The sequence below is a fragment of the Zootoca vivipara genome, chromosome 5 (genome assembly GCF_965207765.1).
Source record: "Zootoca vivipara chromosome 5, rZooViv2.hap1.1, whole genome shotgun sequence".
NCBI classification, from domain to species: Eukaryota; Metazoa; Chordata; class Lepidosauria; order Squamata; family Lacertidae; genus Zootoca; species Zootoca vivipara.
In genome coordinates, this window is record NC_142588.1 from 11,058,458 (window position 1) to 11,079,383 (window position 20,926).

General features: G+C 45.6%; 1 protein-coding gene across 1 annotated transcript; it reads left to right on the plus strand.

Moving 5' to 3' along the window:
- The first annotated feature begins 362 nt into the window (after positions 1-362).
- On the plus strand, positions 363-14,999 carry HIF1AN (hypoxia inducible factor 1 subunit alpha inhibitor). The gene is made up of 8 exons (XM_035138243.3): positions 363-910; positions 3,053-3,303; positions 5,660-5,808; positions 6,877-7,022; positions 8,437-8,543; positions 9,828-9,891; positions 11,049-11,159; positions 12,793-14,999. Exons 1-8 carry the CDS (start codon positions 392-394, stop codon positions 12,835-12,837), a joined length of 1,392 nt encoding a protein of 463 aa, XP_034994134.3. The 5' UTR covers positions 363-391; the 3' UTR covers positions 12,838-14,999.
- The last annotated feature ends 5,927 nt before the right edge of the window (positions 15,000-20,926 follow it).

A 20,926-nucleotide genomic window follows, 5' to 3' on the forward strand; every position in this document is an offset into this window, starting at 1 on the left:
GTGTATCTTTTTCATGAAAAATAGAATAAACAGCCATCTTAGTTGCAAATAATTTCTTATGCATGCCAAGAGCAGATCTCTCTCTCTCTCTCTCTCTCTCTCTCTCTCTCTTATACCCCACCTTAATTATTTTACTTGATTTATGCTGCATTTGTGACATTCCATTTCATTACGTTGTTGCTATCAGCTCTGGGATGCGTTCGAAAGGAGAGCGGCACGGAAACAGAGCAAATCAAGCCAGATCGAAAAGCCAAATCTTTAGCTGCCTCCCTGCCCTCTTGCTCCCTGGCAGGATGCGCGTGCATGTGCCCTCTTGCCTCAGGCACCCAAACCTGCCTGCGCCGGCCCTGCTGCTTACCAAAGGCGCTCTAAGCTGGAACCTGCCGCTGAGATGCTGATGGCTCAGAGCCTCGTGGAGGGGGCGGCGCGTTTCCTCGACCGCCCGCCAGGGGCCGCCGCTGCGTTCGAGCCGGACCGGAAGTCTTTCCCTCTCCCCGCGAACGACGACGCCAGCAGCAGCAACAACAACAACAACAGGCACGTCCTGGCGTACCCGGATGTTCCTCGCCCGCCGTTTCCGCCTGAGGGAGCGAGCGAGGCGCCGCCGCCGCGAGTCCCCGGGCTGCCCAGCGTCGCGAGGTGGGCGATGGCGGAGGCCTCCGCGTCCTGCTCCTCCCCGTCCCCGGCGGCGGCGGCGACTGAGGAGAACGGGTGCCCTTCTCCGCCCCCCCTTCCTCCCAGGAGCCCCGAAGACGGCGGCGGCGAGGAAGAGGAGGAGGAGCGGGAGGTCGGGGGCCGCCCCCACCGAGGCTGGAGCGAAGCCCAGTTCCGGCGCTACGGCTTCCCCACGCGGCCCATCCCCAGGCTCCGCCACGGGGACCCCAGGGCCGAGGAGCTCATCGAGAACGAGGTGAGGGGGTTGCCCCCCCCCATGGCGGACGGGAGGAAGGGGGAGGGGGTCCCCTGTGCTGAGACCCTTGGGAGGGGTAGGGTGTGGGGGTTTGGCAAACGCCCTGGCCCCCTCTCCTACGGTTTCCCGCCAGCCTTGGTTAGGGTGCCTCCAGCATTATTATTATTATTATTACATACACAAAAATGTGCATGCATTTATACATTCCTATATGTCTATCCATACCCCCAACTCTGAGAGTGGGGGTATAGACACACACACACGCATATATGCATTGCAGGGGTTATACTAGATCAGGGATCAGCAAACTTTTTCAGCAGGGAGCCAGTCCACTGTCCCTCAGACCTTGTGGGGGGCCGGACTATATTTAGAAAAAAAATATGAATTAATTCCTTTGCCCCACAAATAACCCAGAGATGCATTTTAAATAAAAGGACACATTCTACTCATGTAAAAACATGCTGATTCCCGGACCGTCCGCGGGCCGGATTGAGAAGGCGATTGGGTCGCATCCAGCCCCCGGGCCTTAGTCTAGGGACCCCTGTACTAGATGATCCTCGGGGTCCCTTCCAACTCTACAATCCTGTGATACTATATACTCTGCCTTTCCCCCTGACAATGACTTAAGGCAGCTTACAGTGAGAGGGATGGAGGCCTGAGTTTCCTTCTTGGAGGAAGTGGGGGGGGGGGTCCTCTCTGCTGAGAGCAACCCATCCATGCCCATCTGTCTGCTTCCCCCCACTTTGCCACCAGCCTTTGTTAGGGTGCCTCCAGTATTATTATTAATATTATTATTGCACATACACATGTATGTACTGTATATGCATTTATAAATTCCTATCTGTCTATTCACACCCTATACAGTCATACCTCGGGTTGAGTACGCTTCAGGTTGCGTACTTTCAGGTTAAGTACTCCACGGACCCAGAAGTGTTTACCTTTGGGTTCCACCTTGCGCGCATGCGCAGAAGTGCTCTATCAGTGCTTCGTGCATGCACGCTATCGCTGCTTGGGTTAAGGACTTTCCGGGCTGTGAATGGCACTCCGGAACCAATTAAGAAAAACCATTAAACATTGATAGAATTAAAAACTAATTACACATATGTTTAAAACCACACACAGAATTATAATCAAAACAGCATGGCACCCAACCCTTTAATTAAAAGTGGTCAGTTCCCAGAAGCTTGTTGGAATAGGAAGGTCTTCACCTGCCGACAGAAGGATAGGAAGGAGGGAGCCAGTGTGGCTTCTCCAGAGAGGGTGTTCCAAAGTTGACTGGGAGCAGCCACCACCGAGAAGGCCCTCTTTGTGTCTATGAGGGTGGCGGGACCAAGAAGAGAGCCTTCCCCAAAGATTGCAGATCCTGGGAAGGTTCACATGATGGAGTAGGGTTGCTGGATCAGGAGACTTCAACCTTGAAAAAATAGGGGGGGGAGGGAACATAGAGGGAAGTTTTCCCACCACCTTTTTTAAACACCCCCATGGTAGGAATATTCACTTTTGACAAGCAACCTTCAAATAATGGCAAGCTGGCCCACACATGCACAGGTTAGTGAATTGTGGCACATAGGCTGAGGAAAGAAGAGGGTGGTTTTTATATTATTTTTGTTTGCAAAATATTTCTTAGTCCCCTGGATCCCCTTTTTACTCATTATACTTTATTCTGCAGTTGCTATATGAAAAACCTGCTGATGATGTTCCTGTTTCAGCATTACGGTTCCTGTGCATTTATGGCTAGGTTTAAGCTGCCTTTTGGTGCCTAGCTTATATATCTCAGTTTTGAACACTATTTGAGTATCCTTGTTGAAGAGTTAAGCATTTTGATTCCTGGCTTGAACATTAAGCAGAAAGGTAATCCCATCACCATTCTGCTTTTTGACTTCTAGTGTTCTGCTGTATCGGATTGTCTTCAGGCTGTGCTTTATGAGTGACAGCAGTGACTAGTTGCAGCTACTTTGTTGTGTGTGGCGGGACCACACACACACAGGCTGTCTTCAGGCTGTGCTTTATTTCCTTCCATTGCTTATTCCTAGTTCCAAAACCATCCTGAATATTTGTGGCTGAGAGTTACCGTAGATACCTCCCACCTTACCTTGGGATTTTGCATTGCTATGCCTTGTGCTTTTTTCTTTTCTTTCCTAGGAGCCGGTGGTGTTGACAGATACAAATCTGGTGTTTCCTGCTCTAAAATGGGATCTGAACTATCTTCAGGAGAACATTGGGAGTGGGGACTTTTCGGTATATAAAGCAAGCACCCACAAGTTCTTGTACTACGATGAGAAGAAAATGGCAAATGTTAAGAACTTCAAGCCTAAGTCAAGCAGGGAAGAGATGAAATTCAGCGACTTCGTTGAGCAGCTCCAAGAAATAGAACAGCAGGATAGTGGAGAAAGGTAACATCGGCTGGTGGCTTGGCGGTTTGGTTCTGTCGTGAGACATGGACTGAGTTCTTCTAAGGCTGAGTGGGAACCTTTTTCAGTCTAAAGCAAGGGTCAGCAAACTTTTTTAACCCTTTCAGACCTTGTGGGGGTTGGACTATATTTTTTTGGGGGGGGGGGGATGAACAAATTCCTATGCCCCACAAATAACCCAGAGATGCATTTTAAATAAAAGGACACATTCAACTCATGTAAAAACATGCTGATTCTCGGACCATCCACCTGCGATTGGGCCAGATCTGGCCCCCAGGCCTTAGGTTGCCTACTCATGGTCTAAAGCAGGCATCCCCCAAACTGCGGCCCTCCAGATGTTTTGGCCTACAACTCCCATGATCCCTAGCTAACAGGGCCAGTGGTCGGGGAAGATGGGGATTGTAGTCCAAAACATCTGGAGGGCCGAAGTTTGGGGGTGCCTGGTCTAAAGGCTGCATTCTCATTTAGGGGACACGTGCCAGTGGTGGGTGGGGCCAGAGCCAGAGTGGGTGGAGCAACTGGTGTAAGTTTTATCTCAAGTAAGTTGTGAAGCAGGACTGGTGAAGGGTGTGACATAGGAAGAGTCCTGAGGGCCAGATAGAGAGGGTTGGAGGGCTTCATTTGGCCCCCAGGCCTGTGGTTCTCTGCCTTTGTTCTAAGGGGCTCATCTGCATGAGATGTCATCCCTGGCTGGCTGCTTGCAGAGTTTTAAACTGAAGAAAATGGTGAGACATTCTACATCATACAGAAATCCTATCACAGTGCAGACTGATCCGAAACAGAATTCGTTTCTCTCTTCACACGGTCAAATTCTGTACAGTGGTGCCTCGCTTAACGAATGCCCTGCTTAACGAAATTTCCGCTTAACGAAAGGATTTTTCGAGTGGAGGTTGCCTCGCTAGACGAATTCGTTTTATGAAAAATTCATCTAGCGAATCGCGGTTTCCCATAGGAATGCATTGAAATTCAATTAATGCGTTCCTATGGGCAAAAAAATGAATTGAAAAAATTCAATGCATTCCTATGGGGTTCGCTAGACGAATTTTTCGTTATAAGAAAAGACCCGTGGAACGAATTAAATTCATCTAGCGAGGCACCACTGTACTTCTTACCTTGAAGGGAGTTTTCCCCTTTCCTGTTCATCCCCCTTTTACCATGCAGAAGTGTCTTCCTGAAACAACAGGATCATATCTAATAGTTATAGTGCTAGTATTGCTGCTGAAGGCATCCGTTAAGTGTGTTCCTTTGGGCAGCACTCAAGGTGATGGGGAAAAGAAATAGGATTCTGGACTCAGTGGGGGGGGGGGGCTGGTTCTAGTGCTCCCTCTCCTGTTAAATTCATTGGAAAGCGGCTGTGCAATTAAAGCCAAGAAAAAGACTACAACGAGGAATGTGCTACACAGGTTGGGAGAAGAGACCCTTTGCTTCCTTTGTTGATTGCAGTGAGCGGAATCAAGGAGTTCCTCATCATCCAGTTGTGCAACTGGATGTGTGTGGTTTTTTCATTTTTTCATCCTCCCCAATGCTCAAAGCAGCTTCCTATAAAAATAATAGAATAAAAAAAATAAAAAAATGCAGCTTTGGAAATAAGAGCATCATAAACAAGGGCTTTTTATGGGTTGTTTTATGGTTGGTTATATATGAGAACTGTTTACTCTGCTACTGCTATTTTAATGCTAGCTATTTTTACTGCTATTTTAATGGTGTATTTTACTTTGTTGCAACCCGTCTGGAGGACATGCCACCCTAAAAGGCAGGCTAGGAACCTATGATCATAATCAGTCTAATCAACAGCAGTATTAACACTAGGTCACAGTCCCTAATCCACTGCTTTAGGTCTTTTGGAAGATAGGTTTTGTATCCTGTCTGAAAGGATACAAAGATAGGACGGCTTCTAAACTCATAGGGGAGGCCATTGCACACTCAAAGCAATTGCAGTAGATTGCCCTGCTTCTCCTTACAGATGCCCTCTTCTCACATAGACAAAGGACCACCCTATAGAACCTCGGCAGCAGCTGGGCTCAGGTGAAAGGTGATCTCTGAGGATGAGAGTACCTGAAACCATGTGTTTTGTGCATCAGGGAACAGATGGGTCATCCTGCCTGTGTGTACCTGCCCAATTTCTGTTGTCTTGGTAGTGCTCAAGTGAATCCTTTCCTTAACTCTGCAGTGGAGCTGTCCTCTGTGAAGTTAGCCTTTGCTGGTAAGGTTTCTATACAGGTGAATGTGCTTTTGAGGCATTGGCTAAAAATGAATGAAAGATGGCAAGGCGAGATCTTCCTTTTTGCAGACGTACATTTAAAATTCTCCTTTCCCCCTTGTTTTCTGCCATGTGCAGGCTTTATCTGCAGCAAACTCTGAACGACACAGTTGGGAGGAAAATCGTGGTGGATTTCCTGGGCTTCAATTGGAATTGGATTAACAGGCAACAGGCGAAGCGAGGCTGGGGTCAGCTGACATCCAACTTGTTACTGATCGGCATGGAAGGTAGCAAATTTGCCTTTGACTTAGAAGTCCCTAAAGGTCTTTGGACAACTCGTTGCATTTTGCTTTTATTGGTGTGTTTTTTTTGGCTTTTTTAGGATTACTAGCATAGACAACCTCTTAGGGATTTCTTTTGCGCACAAACATCCAACATCTAGCGCCTGTAATCTCATATATGAAAAATCCGATGTAGGTGATTCAGAGGTGATTCACATTCAAAGAAGCGGTGTCAGGGATAGGGTCCATAGATGCCAGAATAGCCAACATTATGCCTCCCAGATGTTGGACTCCAGGCAGCATGGCCAGCGAGCAGGGATGATGGGAGTTGCAGTCCAAACGTCTCATGGGCATAACTTTTGCTACCCCAAACATCCATAATCTTTGAGAATAGGGCCTCTTGTTCACAGGTTACATTTCATAAGATAAACCACACTTTTCTTACTTTGTTTTGGAGATATGCATGATTTTTTTCACATGCATCCATTCCATCTGGCTGGACAGATAGGCAGCATGGCAGTCATCTGACTGCTCCAGTGAGAAGGACTTTCTGCACGTAACTAATTCTTCCTTCTCCTGTAACGTGTGCTATAAACCGATGACATACATTCAGATGTGTCCTCTGTATAACTGAATACCGGTACACTGTTTAGATGACCCCCCACCCTATGTAGAACTTGATTTATTTTGGTGCATGACCAATGCAGATCACCCGTTGTAAGGTAATGATTCCATTGTGCCTTTCAGGGCATTCTCTCATAAGACAGCCTACACTAAAACCATTAAACAACCTCCCTTGCTTTGGATAGCTCTCTGTATGGATAACTATTTTTCAGAAAACATCTAAACCCCAGCCGTTAAGCTGGTTTTGAATTGGTTTGTCAGTGGCTTTCCTTACGCAGTGATGGGAGCTGTTGCCTTCAGTGGGTCCTGAGAGTGCTGTTAAATTGCCCGATGTGCTCTTTAAACTTTATTTTATAATGGTTCACTTGTAATGTAGGCACACCCTCATTATTAATACTTGTGTTTAGAGGGCTGTCAGGTTTACAGTGTCTCTTGTCTCTTTTTATGAAGGGAATGTTACTCCAGCACACTATGACGAGCAGCAGAATTTCTTTGCCCAGATTAAGGGATACAAGCGTTGTATCCTATTTTCCCCTGACCAGTTTGAGTGCCTCTATCCTTATCCTGTGCACCACCCATGTGATCGGCAGAGCCAGGTAAGGCGATATCTGTGCCAAATGGCCCCTACTTTGTAAGAGTGTGTGATGTAAAATATTCGGGTGGCATTCAGCTAAGTTTTACACAGAGTAGACTGATGGAAAGGAATGGACCTAACTTAATCACATTCTTTAATTTCAGTGGGTCTGAGTAAAACTGAGTTGAATACTATCCTTTGTTCTGATCAGATGGAAGATTCTTACAGGCTTCTGTGTCCTCTCTAACAATGACCAGCCTGAAGGAGGTCACAAGCAAAACGTGATCTGTATTTTCCTCCTGTTATTTGTGGTCAACGTCTCTTTAAGTCCTGTTCAGGCATTACTTGCTGGTGTTTAATCTGAAAATTTAGCCCTACCCCCTCGATGTTGAAGGAAAGAGACATCAAAGGCAACAACTACTGCATGCTGCAAAGAAACCCCAGTGTGCAAGCAGGTGTTTATATGTGGGGTTTCTGCATACAAACACTCCCGGCTTTCTTTTCAAATGATTGCATGCGATTCAATGCCGTGGTGAAAAGTGTGGCTGTGCTCCAGATTAAACGCAGCAACGTCCCATGTTATTGCATTTGCATCCTGCCTTTTCTCTGAGGAACTCAAAATGGTTCTTCCCCATTTTATTCTCACAACTCCTCTCTGAGGCAGGTTTTTCCGAGAGAGAGAGAGAGTGGCTGGCCCAAGGTCACACACAGAACTTGGGGGCCGATTGGAGCTTTGACCCAAATCCTACTCCCAACACACTAACCCCTATATCACACTGGCTCTCCAGTATGCAACATTCACGCTGTACACTATACTAAGAAAACACTATACTATTGAATGCAATGTGAGTAATGCATTGTCCTCTAAACGTGTACACTCCACATTGGCATGAGTAACCAGTTTCTACAACCATATGTGTAGTCTTCTCCAGGAACAACAAATTTATGGGGTGGAATTCACCTTCCACCAAGGTATCTAAACAACCTACCAAATTTCTAGGTAGCCTATCTTCTTCTTTTTTAATGTAAAAGCAAGATTCTAGCTCATGATTGGACCTCAGCCTGAACGCAACCTTCCCCATTTCTTTTGCTTACTGTCTACCTATAGTACAGACATGCAACACAGACCTCTTTTTCTATCATTTACTGATGTGCACTTAGGAGACAAACCCAGTGTATTACTGTCTTACTTAATACTGCGTTAACTAATTTTGCTTTGAAGAAAGCAAATTGGGTTAAATCTAGAATTTAGTCTAGCACTTGACTTTCCAGGTTAACTTTTGTGACTAGTATGCAACAGATTATTGTCTCTACCTGAGCTCGTGCAGGTTTACCTGAGGGGAATTGGGGCATGGGAAGGACCATACTCTCAGAAGCTCTCTAGATGACCTTTGTGACTCTTGAGTGACATGTTCTTTTCTCCTCTGTTTTGCTAGGTTGACTTTGACAATCCTGACTATGAGCGCTTTCCCAATTTCCAGAACGTCGTTGGCTATGAGACAGTGGTGGGCCCAGGCGATGTGCTTTATATCCCCATGTATTGGTAATGAGCATAGATGGAGGATTGGACAGGGTGGTGTGGGAATGGGGCAACTGCGGCAGAACCCAAGGGGCCCAGATTAAGGAACGGGAACCTTGGGATCACAGAGGCCTATGGCTCTTTCTCTTTTAACTCTGATGTATTGTAAGGCCTATACTCTGTGTATTCTGTCACCATTCAAAAGGGAGGGAGTGCTTCCTTTATCCTCAAGATACGGAGGATAAATAGGCTTTTGTGTTTTAAGGTGTTCTCATCCCAGAAGAGAGAGGAAAAAATAAAAACATCCTTGACATTTGCTAGTAGCTTGGATTTGGGTGGGTGGGTTTAGGTAAGTTGAGGCTTATCTTCAACTTACCTAAACCATGGCAGCTCAACACAGGATTGAACTGTTCCAACCACTGAAAATTTCATACACCACTGTGTAATATTTTAGTCCGTCTCCATTGGTTTTCTAAAAACAAACAAACCCCCCAAGTAGCTGAGGCTAATCTCATGGGGTGAGTTCTCCTTTACTGTAAGGGTAGAGTAAGTCTGACCTAAGCTGGATGTGGATCTGTCCCTGTACCAATCTCTGTGGGCCTTAAAATGGGAAATGGCACACATCCCACAGGAAGTAAAAAGTATAGGGAAAAGGGGGAGAAAGTGCCCGCCTTCAGTTCCCGTAGCCCTTTCAACTTGGAATGAAAGTGAACCTACCTTTGTCAGGTTGGTACTGAAGGAGGGAAGCATGCTTTGCTTGTATTCTGAGATAAAGTATACACGTCCAAAGAGGTCACCCATTCATGGGAGTGTGATCCATTGAGCAACTTAAAATAAGGACAGAAAGAAACAGCAAGAGGTCAAGGATAGGCATAGCATAGTTCCCTGGCATGAAGTGCAAATAGGATAGAAGCCGGGGGATAAAATAATAACAAAGGCTCAAGCTGAGCTGTCTGTGTTGATGCTGTAGCACTGATGTTGTTAATTCTTAAATTCTCTGTGGCTACTACCATGTTTCTCCGAAAATAAGACACCCTCTTATATTTATTTTTCATCAAAAAAAACCACACGGTGGCTTATTTTCAGGGGATGTCTTATTTTTTAATTACATGTCCAGCCTAGCCTCTTCCTTGGCACCCTCCAGAACTGCGCCTATCACTATGTCTTATTTCCACGGTATGCCTTATATTGCGCAAATGCTTAGAAATCCTGCTACGGCTTATTCTATGGGTGTGTCTTATTTTAGGAGAAACAGGGTAAAATTGGAAATGTATACAATTGCCCTGGCCTTTCTATTATTCTATTCAGGTGGCATCACATCGAGTCTCTGCTGAACGGAGGAATTACCATCACTGTAAACTTTTGGTACAAGGTAAGCATGTCTCTAGCTTTTGTTGCTGGCAGTAGAGAACTTTGTGCAGGAACAGAACAGAAACATAGAGCTGCTGCTTGGAATAACTGTTTTGTGGTGTAATGCAGTATTGATGTTGCTACGTTATAAAATCTGTCCTCTTCATCCTACACACCTCTGATGGCTGCTTAAGGTCCCCTAGAGTTACATTAACTCTGCCAAACTTGGCCTGTGTTCTTAATTCCATTTCTTAAAGAATTTGTATGGCTGCATTGGTGTTGTTCAGTAAATTTGCATACCAAAGATCAAAATGAGAACACAAAGTACGTAACAGAACAAAAGCAAAACCAATAACTCCCCTCCCGCAAACTTATTTAAAAGGACATAGAATGCTAATCAGCCAAAGGTCTAGTTAAAGAGAATATTTTTCACCTGACACCTAAAGATATGTAATGAAGACTCCTGGGAGCCCATTCCACAATGACCGCTCCACACATCAAATGGGGGGGGGGCAACCTTTGCGCGGTTGCGCACAGCCCCCTGATCCCATAAGGCGACTCCACTGAGTCACTGCAGGAAAGGCCCCCTTCCATAGCTGCCAAGTTTTCCCTTTTCTCGCGAGGAAGCCTATTCAGCATAAGGGAAAATCCCTTTAAAAAAGGGATAACTTGGCAGCTATGCCCCCTTCTCATGTTGTCACCCTCTGGAGCTAGGGATTGATGATCACTGGGTCAGAGTTGGTTCACATTGGGAGAGGCGGTCCATAGATACTCCCTCTGTGAAGTATGTAGTTCCTTGGGTTGAAACAATGCCTAATTGTTTAATGGTGATGGTTCTTTCCTAGACCAGCATTTGTGCAATGACCTCTAGTATGACTGTGTGCCATTTGGCTGCTCCTCCTGTCCCCCACTGTTTTATTGGCCACTGTTTTACTTTGTGTGTGTGTGTGTGTGTTAGTTTTTTCAAGCTACAAACTTATGATCCTGCTGTTTCCTTTTGGTTTTTCTGCTACCTCCCAAACCAGAAACAAGAGTGAGCGCTGCAAGTTTGATGCTAGTCTCTTTGTCTAGGAATCCCCCCCCCCTCAATCGATTTGGAAGCTTCCTAAGTGTGGGTGGGTGGGGAATCCTCTTTGAGAGTACGATCACATGTAAATATTTGTTTTTGGTTTTTTCCAGGGTGCCCCAACTCCCAAAAGGATTGAATATCCCCTAAAGGCTCATCAGAAGGTGGCAATAATGAGGAACATAGAGAAAATGCTGGGCGAGGCGCTTGGAAACCCACAAGAGGTACAGAACAAACCTGGAAACTGTTATTGGGGGCCAAGGGGGCTGAGTTGCACAGAAACCCACAAATTCTAACTGGGCCCTGAGAGCACCAAAACAGCCTTATTCAGTTGTTTGCAGTTCCTTAGATACCCAGGAAGGCTTATCCCTGGGAGAAAAGAAGGGCTATAAATTAATGCCATGTATTTATTTTAAAATACCTCCGGACATCAGCTATGAAGATGCCAGGGTGGTATTAAAATGAAAAGGAATTCAAGCAAATCCACTACAAAATGTGGGTTTTAATAGAGTCATACGAATTTGAGGTATCTCTGGTACTATTTGCCCAAAGCCTGGTTTAACTTTTTAGCTTCAGCATTATGTCATTGGCAAATAGACATCTCTCCAAACTTAAGATACAATAAGATCTTGTACAGACATCAGGAAATGTGGCGGATTTCAAAAGTAGGCTGATTTGCTCAAGGGGCAGGGTTTCAAAGGTCCTCGGAGTTCAATAGATGTTAGTGCTAAAGAAAACCTCTGTAAACAATTGCACACTGGTGTTGCAAACAAGTGACAATTGACATTGATCTTAAGGCCTGCTTGTTCTACTGGGGTGAGGGCTCCAAACATTAATACTGAGTTCTAAGCCTATTACAGTGGTACCTCTACTTACGAATTTAATGTGTTCCGAACGCACATTTGTAAGTCGAAAAAATTTGTAAGTCGAATCCATAGGAATGCATTGGGAGAAAAAATTCGTAAGTAGAAGCAACCTTATCTAAAAATTTGTAAGTAGAAAAAATCCTATCTAAACCACATCCAAGATGGCGGACGGAGCTCCATTCGTAAGTAGAAACATTCGTAAGTAGAGTTATTCGTAAGTAGAGGTACCACTGTATCCTTTACTGAGAATGGGTTGGAAGATAGACAAGGACAATAGGGACTTTAAAAAGACTGGGAACCATTTATGTTGTGTTTTCAGAAATATTGTAAAGAGGTGGACTCACTAGCAGCGTTTGAGTAAACATTTACAATTCACAAAATAAATACAGAAATAAAGATGTAAAAATGGGAAAATAACAAAGTGTAAGTGGAAATGTGAAAATAAGCACAGCCATACCTCATGTTACGTCTGCTGCGGGTTACGTCTTTTCAAGTTGCGTCCTGCGCCAAACCTGGAAGTCCCGGAACAGGTTACCTCCGGGTTTGGCGCGCATGCACAGAAGCGCCGAATTGCATCACGCACGTGCGCAGATTCTACACTTCAGGATGCGGCCTTTTCATGTTGTGAATGGGCCTCCGGAACAGATCCCGTTCACAACCAGAGGTACCACTGTATGGTATGAAAAAGTTAGGACTATAACAACATTTAAGTTAAAGATTGCAATATTAAGGTAGAACAAAACAGGCAGGGGAAGTAAATATAAAATTGTAAAACTTAATAAAAATTATTTACAAAAAAAGAAAGAATAGGTTGGAAGATGCACAGTTATATTCTAGTGTTCACTTCAACGGTGTTCTGCTCTTTCCAGCTGTGCTTACAGTTTTGCACCTTGGGAAGGTTTTTGGCTGTGCAAACATCATTCCATTCGGCATATGTCTGTAGCCAACAGTTTTTGTGGTTTTTCTCCTTTTTTGTTGTCGCTCTGAACAGGTGGGCCCCTTGCTGAATATGATGATTAAGGGGCGGTATGACTAATCCTCGGCCTCTGCAGTGGTGGATGTTGCGAGCTGCTTCACAGACAAGTGGAAGATACTAAGCGCTAGTGTCGCACGCAGCAATTGAAAGACTGAGGAGCTCCTGGCACAGCTCTGCCCTGCTCTGCACCAACGTAGGGAGTGACTGGTACCAACAAACACTCCTGTTTATCCCTCTTTCAACTTCACTTAACCTTCCAGAAGATCCCGTGCTTTATGAAGTAGGAACCTAGCTGCCAAGGACTCGTGTGTCTGCGACCTGCCAGTATACAGAGATTGGCGCCTGGTACTTGCCTGTCACCTGTCACATCGCAAAAGACTTTTTTTTGGGGGGGGGAGCAGAGTTTAGACTGGCCCTACCAGTCTTTTGCTTCATCCCACCAGCTGAATTATGATGTTGCATGAAGGGTGGACGCAGTAAGTCTCAAATTTCTTGAGGGTCTCCTGAAGTGGGAGAGAACCTTTGGCCATGTAACGCGCCACTGCCTGCTTATTTTGCCAGGGAAGTGAAAGCAATTGCATGCTGGCATCTGCATAGTTGCCTGTGTGCGAGAAGCAACTAGACAAGCCATTTCGATCTTCCCTCTGCACCTCAGCGTTAGAAATCTCCCCGTCACCCCTTCTCTGAGGTTTAGCTTCCATGCTTGTCAAAGGTCGCCTTCTCTCCGATGGCACAATTTTCTTATGTAAAACAAAATTATGGTTACAAGTACATAGAGGGGGCAGGTAGGGATGGAGAGAAGAAAGTCTTCTGAGTGTACCGTGCCAAAACGGCATTTTGGAGGGCCTGACCTCTTAATTCTGCTGGGAGTCCAGGCTGAAGTCCCCATACACACAGATTCCCTTTCCTACCCTCCAGACGGCTTTTCCACAATGAGCACCAGTGCCCTTTTGTCAGTAAAAACACCTTTGTGTCATGTTTCTCTTTCCATACATGGAAATGTTAATTTCACTCCATCCTCGGCCTTCTGCATACTAGATTATAATGGATAAATAGGTGGAGAAGGGGAACAGCAAAGTTACGGTAACTCTTTTTTTGCAGTGACTTTTTGGACAGACTTCTATGTATGGTGGAAGCCTCTATTTTCCATTCTGTTCTACTTTTCTCTTCCTGGAAGGAAATGTGGGTGTTTCTGGCTGTGTTTCATCAAGATGAGAGTGCTGAGTTAAGATCCCAGCTTTGCTCCTTTGCCACAGAGGTGCTTTTCTGTGAAATGGAGAGTTTTGAGAAGACCTCGCTGCAAAAGCTTTGCTTGTCCCAGCAGGAGAGAGGTCATGGCCACCTTGCTGGGACAACACCTGAGCATGACTGCTCCTTTTCTGGGACAGATCACACTCTTATCATTTAATTGTACAGATCACACTCCTAATCTTTTACTGTGAATTCAGAATGCCGTAGCCGAAGACATTCTGGAGAAAGCTGGGTAGTGGTTCAGATTCCCCTGGGCAGGTCAGACTCTTTAATGAGGGAGCAATGGAGCTTTGTCATAAGCCAAACCTACTGTTCGATTTAGCTCTGTGAGCCACATAGAAGCAGTGGAATGCCAGAGTTCTTGCAACAGATAATAGATCGGGAAGGGGGATGGAATGGCTTCTGAAGAGCAAGATTGGACTTGGCAAATGGCAATACTAATAAAAAGCATTCTGCCTTTGCCTGAGGGCAAAAGGAATTCTTGTGCTTCATGGAAAATGCCCCAGATGTGCAGCAGTATTGGCCAGAGTGCCAACGGAGACTGGAGCAATTTGTGGAATCTTGCTGTTGCATAGAGCCCATGCGGAGAGGAGCCACATGCCTCGCTTGGAAGGAAGAGGATGATGGGACTTAAACACAACCTTCGGATCTCTCATTTCTTTTTTGCCAAAGGTAACTTCTGAAAGTTTTTTAACGGTTGGTTGTTTTTTTAAAGAAGAAAAAAAATCATTGCGCCTGACCGGTGCAAGAACTCAGTTTACAATGCACTGATGGACTGATTTAAGTTACTGTCTTCTCTTGTGGTTTTTTTTTTGGTGTTTTTTTTTAATCCTATGCTTTTGATGCCCTGCTGTGGTATTGGGGAAAGCTGTGTGTGTGTGTGTGTGTGTTTTCCGTGATGATGTGTGAGGACATGTGGGAAATGCATTCTGAAGTGTAGTTCTTAAAATAAAACTGTTCAAAGAGGAGAAGGATGGTGTTTCCTTTGTTCCACCCGACAAATGGTCCTCTCTTATCAGAGAACTCGATCAGGACTGTGGGAATGGATATCCCTTTGAGGGCTGTGGCATAGGCTCGCTGTGTAGTGCTCAGACTCTTGATGCTGTTGCTGGAACCTTGTGTTTGTAGATCTCTGGAACTACAGTTTTAGCCTACACAGCCCTTCCAAAGGAGGTTCATTGCCTGTGGCCTCCTGGAGTGTACTGTATATTCCTGCGTATAAGACTACATTTTAACCCAGGAAAACCTTCTCAAAAGTTAGGGGTCGTCTTATATGCTGGGTCGTATTTCTTATACAGCGAGTATATCCCGAACTCTATATTTTAACTGGAAAAGTTGGGGGTCGTCTTATACGCCGGAATATACGGTATGTACAAACCCACCCTTGATAATGTCTTGGTAATGTATCTAGACCAGGGTTTCTCAAACTTGGGTCTCCAGCTGTTTTGGGACTACAACTCCCGTCATCCCCAGCTAGCAGCACCAGTGGTTAGGGATGATGGGAGTTGCAGTCCAAAAACAGCAGGAGACCCCAATCTAGACATTGTGAAATCTTTGCTGGTTATCAGCCCAGCTCAATAGCGCATTGGCTCTTAGAGCAGGCATCCCCAAACTTCAGCCCTCCAGATGTTTTGGACTACAATTCCCATCTTCCCCAACAACTGGTCCTGTTAGCTAGGGATCATGGGAGTTGTAGGCCAAAACATCTGGAGGGCCACAGTTTGGGGATGCCTGCTCTAGAGCAGCAGCTTATAGGGAGGGGGCAGCATCCCTTTTGCAGCAGGTCTTGCCACATGGTGAGTATGTTTGCCTTGGTGCTTCCTTCATATCTCCCTTGTTGGCCCACCTATGCAATGTGGAGGCCTTTGTTCAGTTGTGGTTGGGGGGGGGGGAGCTTGTCACACGGGGCCTGACTTTCCTTCCCCGACATCCCAGAAGATTCTGTTCATCGTCTCTGCCAGTAAGAAGGCTGACCCTCTCTAGCAGGTATTATAACTTGCGGAACTTTAATAAGAAATAAATAATAAAAGGGTTGATTGGGCTACAGTTCAAGAGGGTTGCTTTATTTTTGGCATGTGCGAGACTGTGAATTAGTAGCTTGCAGTCAAAGAATGGGCTGCTTTAGTTCAAATATATGTATCCTAATCTGGTTTTTTGGCCCTTGTTGACCCCTCTCATGATTGCCAGGTCTCAGTGTTGCTTTCACAACAGAAGACACAGCTGGCAGAATTCCAGTGTTTTGCCACCCTGTTCCTTGGCCAACTTTCTAATCCTCTCTTCCTCCCATAGGAACTTAAGCACTGTGAAGTTGCATCCAGCCTCCTCTTCTCTGCCACTTAAATTCTCTTCCGCCTACCCTTCTGTTTCCTGTTTCTCACTCTTCCCTTCAGCCTTGCCCCTGTGTGAGATTTTCAATCGCAACTCAGTTGACAACTCACTCCCCTCGCTGGCTTTGCAGCTCGGCTGCAAACTCTGATCCCCTGAGTGACTGAACATTCCTTGTCGCCACACTTTCATGCCAGTCAATACTGGAGAGATACTGGGTTACTGGGTTTCCCCAGGCTGACTTGTGTAGCTACCGTGTTTCTCCGAAAATAAGACACCGTCTTATATTTATTTTTCCTAAAAAAAAACACACTGGCTTATTTTAAGGGGATGTCTTATTTTTTTCCTCCTCCTCCTGCCATGGCCGTCATTGCTGCTGTGCCTATCACTATGTCTTATTTTCGGGGTATGGCTTATATTCCTTGAATGCTTTAAAATCCTGCTATGGCTTATTTTACGACTACGTCTTAAAATAGGAGAAACAGGGTAAATAACAACCTGACATGCACATACATTGCATCTATACCATGGGTAGGCAAACTAAGGCCCGGGGGCCAGATCCGGCCTAGTCGCCTTCTAAATCCGGCCCGCGCGCGGTCCGGGAATCGGCATGTTTTTACATGAGCAGAATGTGTTGTTTTATTTAAAATGCATCTCTGGGTTATTTGTGGGGCCTGCCTGGTGTTTTTTTTACATGAGTAGAATGTATGCTTTTATTTAAAATGCACCTCTGGGTTATTTGTGGGGCATAGGAATTTGGTCATTTTTTTTTCCCTTTTCAAAATATAGCCCAGCCCCCCACAAGATCTGATGGACAGTGGACCGCCCCCCTGCCGAAAAAGTTTGCTGACCCCTGGTCTATACCAAGCCCTGTTCTAGCAGGCACGTTTTTAAAGGTGATTTCTCCACAGGGAGGCTTAGGAAGGGATCATGCAAGAAGCAGCAATTGCACCACTTCCATCTTAGAAGCAGGGTCCAACTGCAGGACTGGAAGGACTGAAGGATTCGCACCCGCTACCCAAAAGCTTTGGTCTTTTTCCGGTGCCTCATCTATATAGTCTTTGGGGTTTAGTTTAGAGTTAACCGCTGAGAAGCTGGTAGGTCTCCTCTGTGTGATTTATTGCTCCAGCTTGGTGGACAGCCCTTGTGCGAGAGGCGGAGGAGCTCTCCTCTCGCCACGACAATGAAACGTAAGCTCTAATTACTGCCTCGCAAAGTCAAATATTTGTTGCAAGCAGAGGATTAATTGGCAGGGGAAGGGAGAGACAGTGGAGGCTCTCGCAGAATAACAGGAACAGATGCCTGAATGCCTTGGGGAAGCGCAGCTTTCTCCTACAAATCAGAGCTTTAAATTACAAGGCTTTTACTGATGCCAACAGTTGTGGGAAGTCGTCTGCTCTCATTTGCGTAATGGCTTCTGTCACTGCTGATTAGACAGAGGATGAAAGGAAAGAAATTTGACAATTAGGAATGAATGATCATTAATCAGAAACTTGGTTAGGAAAAGGGGAAATAATATCCCACAGACAATAGGGAACAACCTCCCTTGTGTTCCACGGTGGCAGACATTTGTACCCGATGGCCCATAGATGGGGGCGGCCCGGCTTTGCAGGGCGTAGAAACTCGTGCTCCAATGTATGATGGCCTGTTCAGAAGAATTCTGCAAGGAGACATGATGTCCGGGAGTTATGTGTCAGCTTCTGAAAGTCCAAGGGAAATGTCTTGCTCTTCTCCATCCTAAAAGCAAAGTCAAGGGCTAGGATCTTAAGGACTATTTTAGCTGCTGCTCACCCAGTGAAAAGCCCCCTTCGTGCCCCGGGCTGCTGACTGCTCCAGATCATAAACTGCTCTCAACAGGACTGCTCAAGATGTCCTGAATATAGATCTGGAGAAATGGAGAGGTACATAGCCGCTCCGGCACCTTATTTCTCCTTTCTCCTGTCAAAAAATGCAAGAAGGGCTTTTACACTTGCCAGAAGTGCGGCATTGCCCACGCCTGTGCTGGAGGGGCTTTACAAAAAAATCCCATACGCCCAAAGACTCTGCGTATGCCCTCTAGGGGAAATAGGAAGCCCAGAGCACTTCCTCTTCAGATGCCCCCTCTATGAAGAAGCTCGAAGGGAGATCCTGGATCCCATACTGGTGAGGTTAGCAAGCCTCCCGGAAAAGCAATTATACAACATGCTCCTGCTAGGCAAAGACCAGAAGATAACAAGGGCGGTCGCCAGATTCTGTGCCCAACTATGCAGACACAGACTTTCTCCTGAGTCCGTCTGAATTTCCCAACATATGGTACCCGAGCGAGTTAGGCTCAGTTTTCTGCAGCTTCTATTTTAAGGGTTAAACTTTCAGCATTGTATATATAATTAACAATGTATTTTAAATGTTCCACAAAGCGTCATATATACGTTATGCTCCCTGAAACTGTTCTTTCAAAAGGGATTCACAGTATTTTATTATCTGTATTTTATATTTTTCTATAAACTGGTCCTCGACCGTAATAATAAATAAATTGAAATAAACTGCTCCTGAGAAATTCAGTTTCTCAAGTGATCTGCCATGCAGGGTGGTGTGTTTTTTAAGGGAAAAACAAACCGAAAGTCCCCATAGGGTTGCCACACTACTTCCAGGCTAATAAAACTTGGATAGGGGTTTCATTAAAGATGTGCAAGCAGCAAAAACCATTTTGCAACCCTGTCGCTCTTTGCATCGGGGGGGGGGGGGGTTCTGAGCCCGGTACACTATATGTGGATTGGGCCGTGTGCTCAACCTGCAAAAGGCGATAAGAAGTTGCATAACAATTGAATGCCCTTTGTGTCATAGGCAAATTTGTTTCCTCTCTTGCAGGTGGCATGGAGGGCCCCCAAAATAAATTGGCCACACACAAGTAATAAGATGCTTGGCAGGCAGAATGTCAACAGCTGAAGTTTTCCCTTTGATTGCAGTCGTATACTAGAAAATGCTTCCCCATGAAAAGAACTCTAGCTTTGAGTTGTTATCCACACAAGTCAAATTACATGCAGATCTTGCTGTCGGAACACTTGGTATCCGAAATCTCAGTTATGGAAAACAAAAAAATTGTTCTTCTTCTTCTTTGGCGATCACTCGTAGCCGAGTAAGATTGTCTTCCATTAACACGGTTTTAACAATGGGTCTGTGAGTGACTGTGGAGGCCAATTCTGGATCCTCATGTCCTTCCACAGTGGGGACATTGGTTTCCAGGCGAGAGTTGATCACGGTGTGGATTTGCCAAGCGTGCCTTCCTCTTAGCACGTTTCTCCCTTGCGTCCTGAGATTGAGTTTCTTCAAAGCCCATGACACCTTTGCTAAAGGGCGCGGTCACCACCTAGCGGTCGTAAAAGACAACTGAACTTTGGAACATGGAATATACAAAGAATTGTACCCAAACCTTGCTACATGAATGGCTGGTTCAGATATTCAAGCAGCTGGAGTTTGTCCCCTTCCTTGTTTTGTCATTTATTTCATAAAATCTATATATCACTTGATTGTAAAAACAGCAGCAGCAGCAACAGCAACAACTACTACTACTACTACAACAACAACAACAACTCTTACGGCAGTTTACAAAAGTTAAAAGTCAAGGAAAATTCATGATCCTACTTTAAAACATGCAAAGGTTAAAATACGAAAACATTAAAATCTCATCAACTTTCTAAGCATCTGGCTAGACTTGTTTTTTTTACCAAAGAGTGCAGTGAAGATGCCTGCTTGACCTCAATAGGCCAGCATTTCCCAATAAATGCGGAACGGAAAGTGTGTGGCACCTGTAGTAGGTAATGGGAAAAGACCCCTGGATAGTTAAGTCCAGTCAAAGGCGACTATGGGGTTGCGGCGCTCATCTCGCTTTCAGGCCTAAGGACCCGGCATTTGTCCACAGACAGCTTTCCGTGTCATGTGGCCAGCATGACTAAACCGCTTCTGGTGCAATGGGACACTGTGACGGAAACCAGAGCACATGGAAACGCCATTTACCTTCCCGCCACAGCGGTACCTATTTATTTACTTGCACTGGCATGCTTTCGAACTGCTAGTTTGGCAGGAGCTGGGACAGATCAACAGGAGCTCACTCTGTTGCGGGGATTCGAACCGCCGACCTTCTGATCAGCAAGCCCAAGAGGCTCAGTGGTTTAGACCACAGCGCCACCCACATCCTGGCACCTGTAGCAGTGCCAGTTCCACCACATAAAGTAAAGTTGTCAGATTTTGCAGTTGCCATTGGGAGGAGGGCTTCTTTGACATCCACTTGGACCCACTGTGCTCCAAGAAAAGAACTTGTCCCTATTTTCATTGGAGAGATATTGGAGGTCATGCGTTGCCCATGCATGGAAAAGCCCCCACTGTTGGCAGGTGCTGGTGGCAGATTACTTTGATAACCATCACTCAACCCATTTCGCGCTGACTCTGCTGTCGAAAAATAGTTCACCCAGGGCCGGGCCATCCATGAGGCAAAGTGAGGCGACCTGCTCAGGTGGCAGGATCTATAGGGGCAGAAGATCCGGCCTTGTAAGGAATGTGCTGCATGTTTCTAATGTAGATCTTCACACCCCTCACT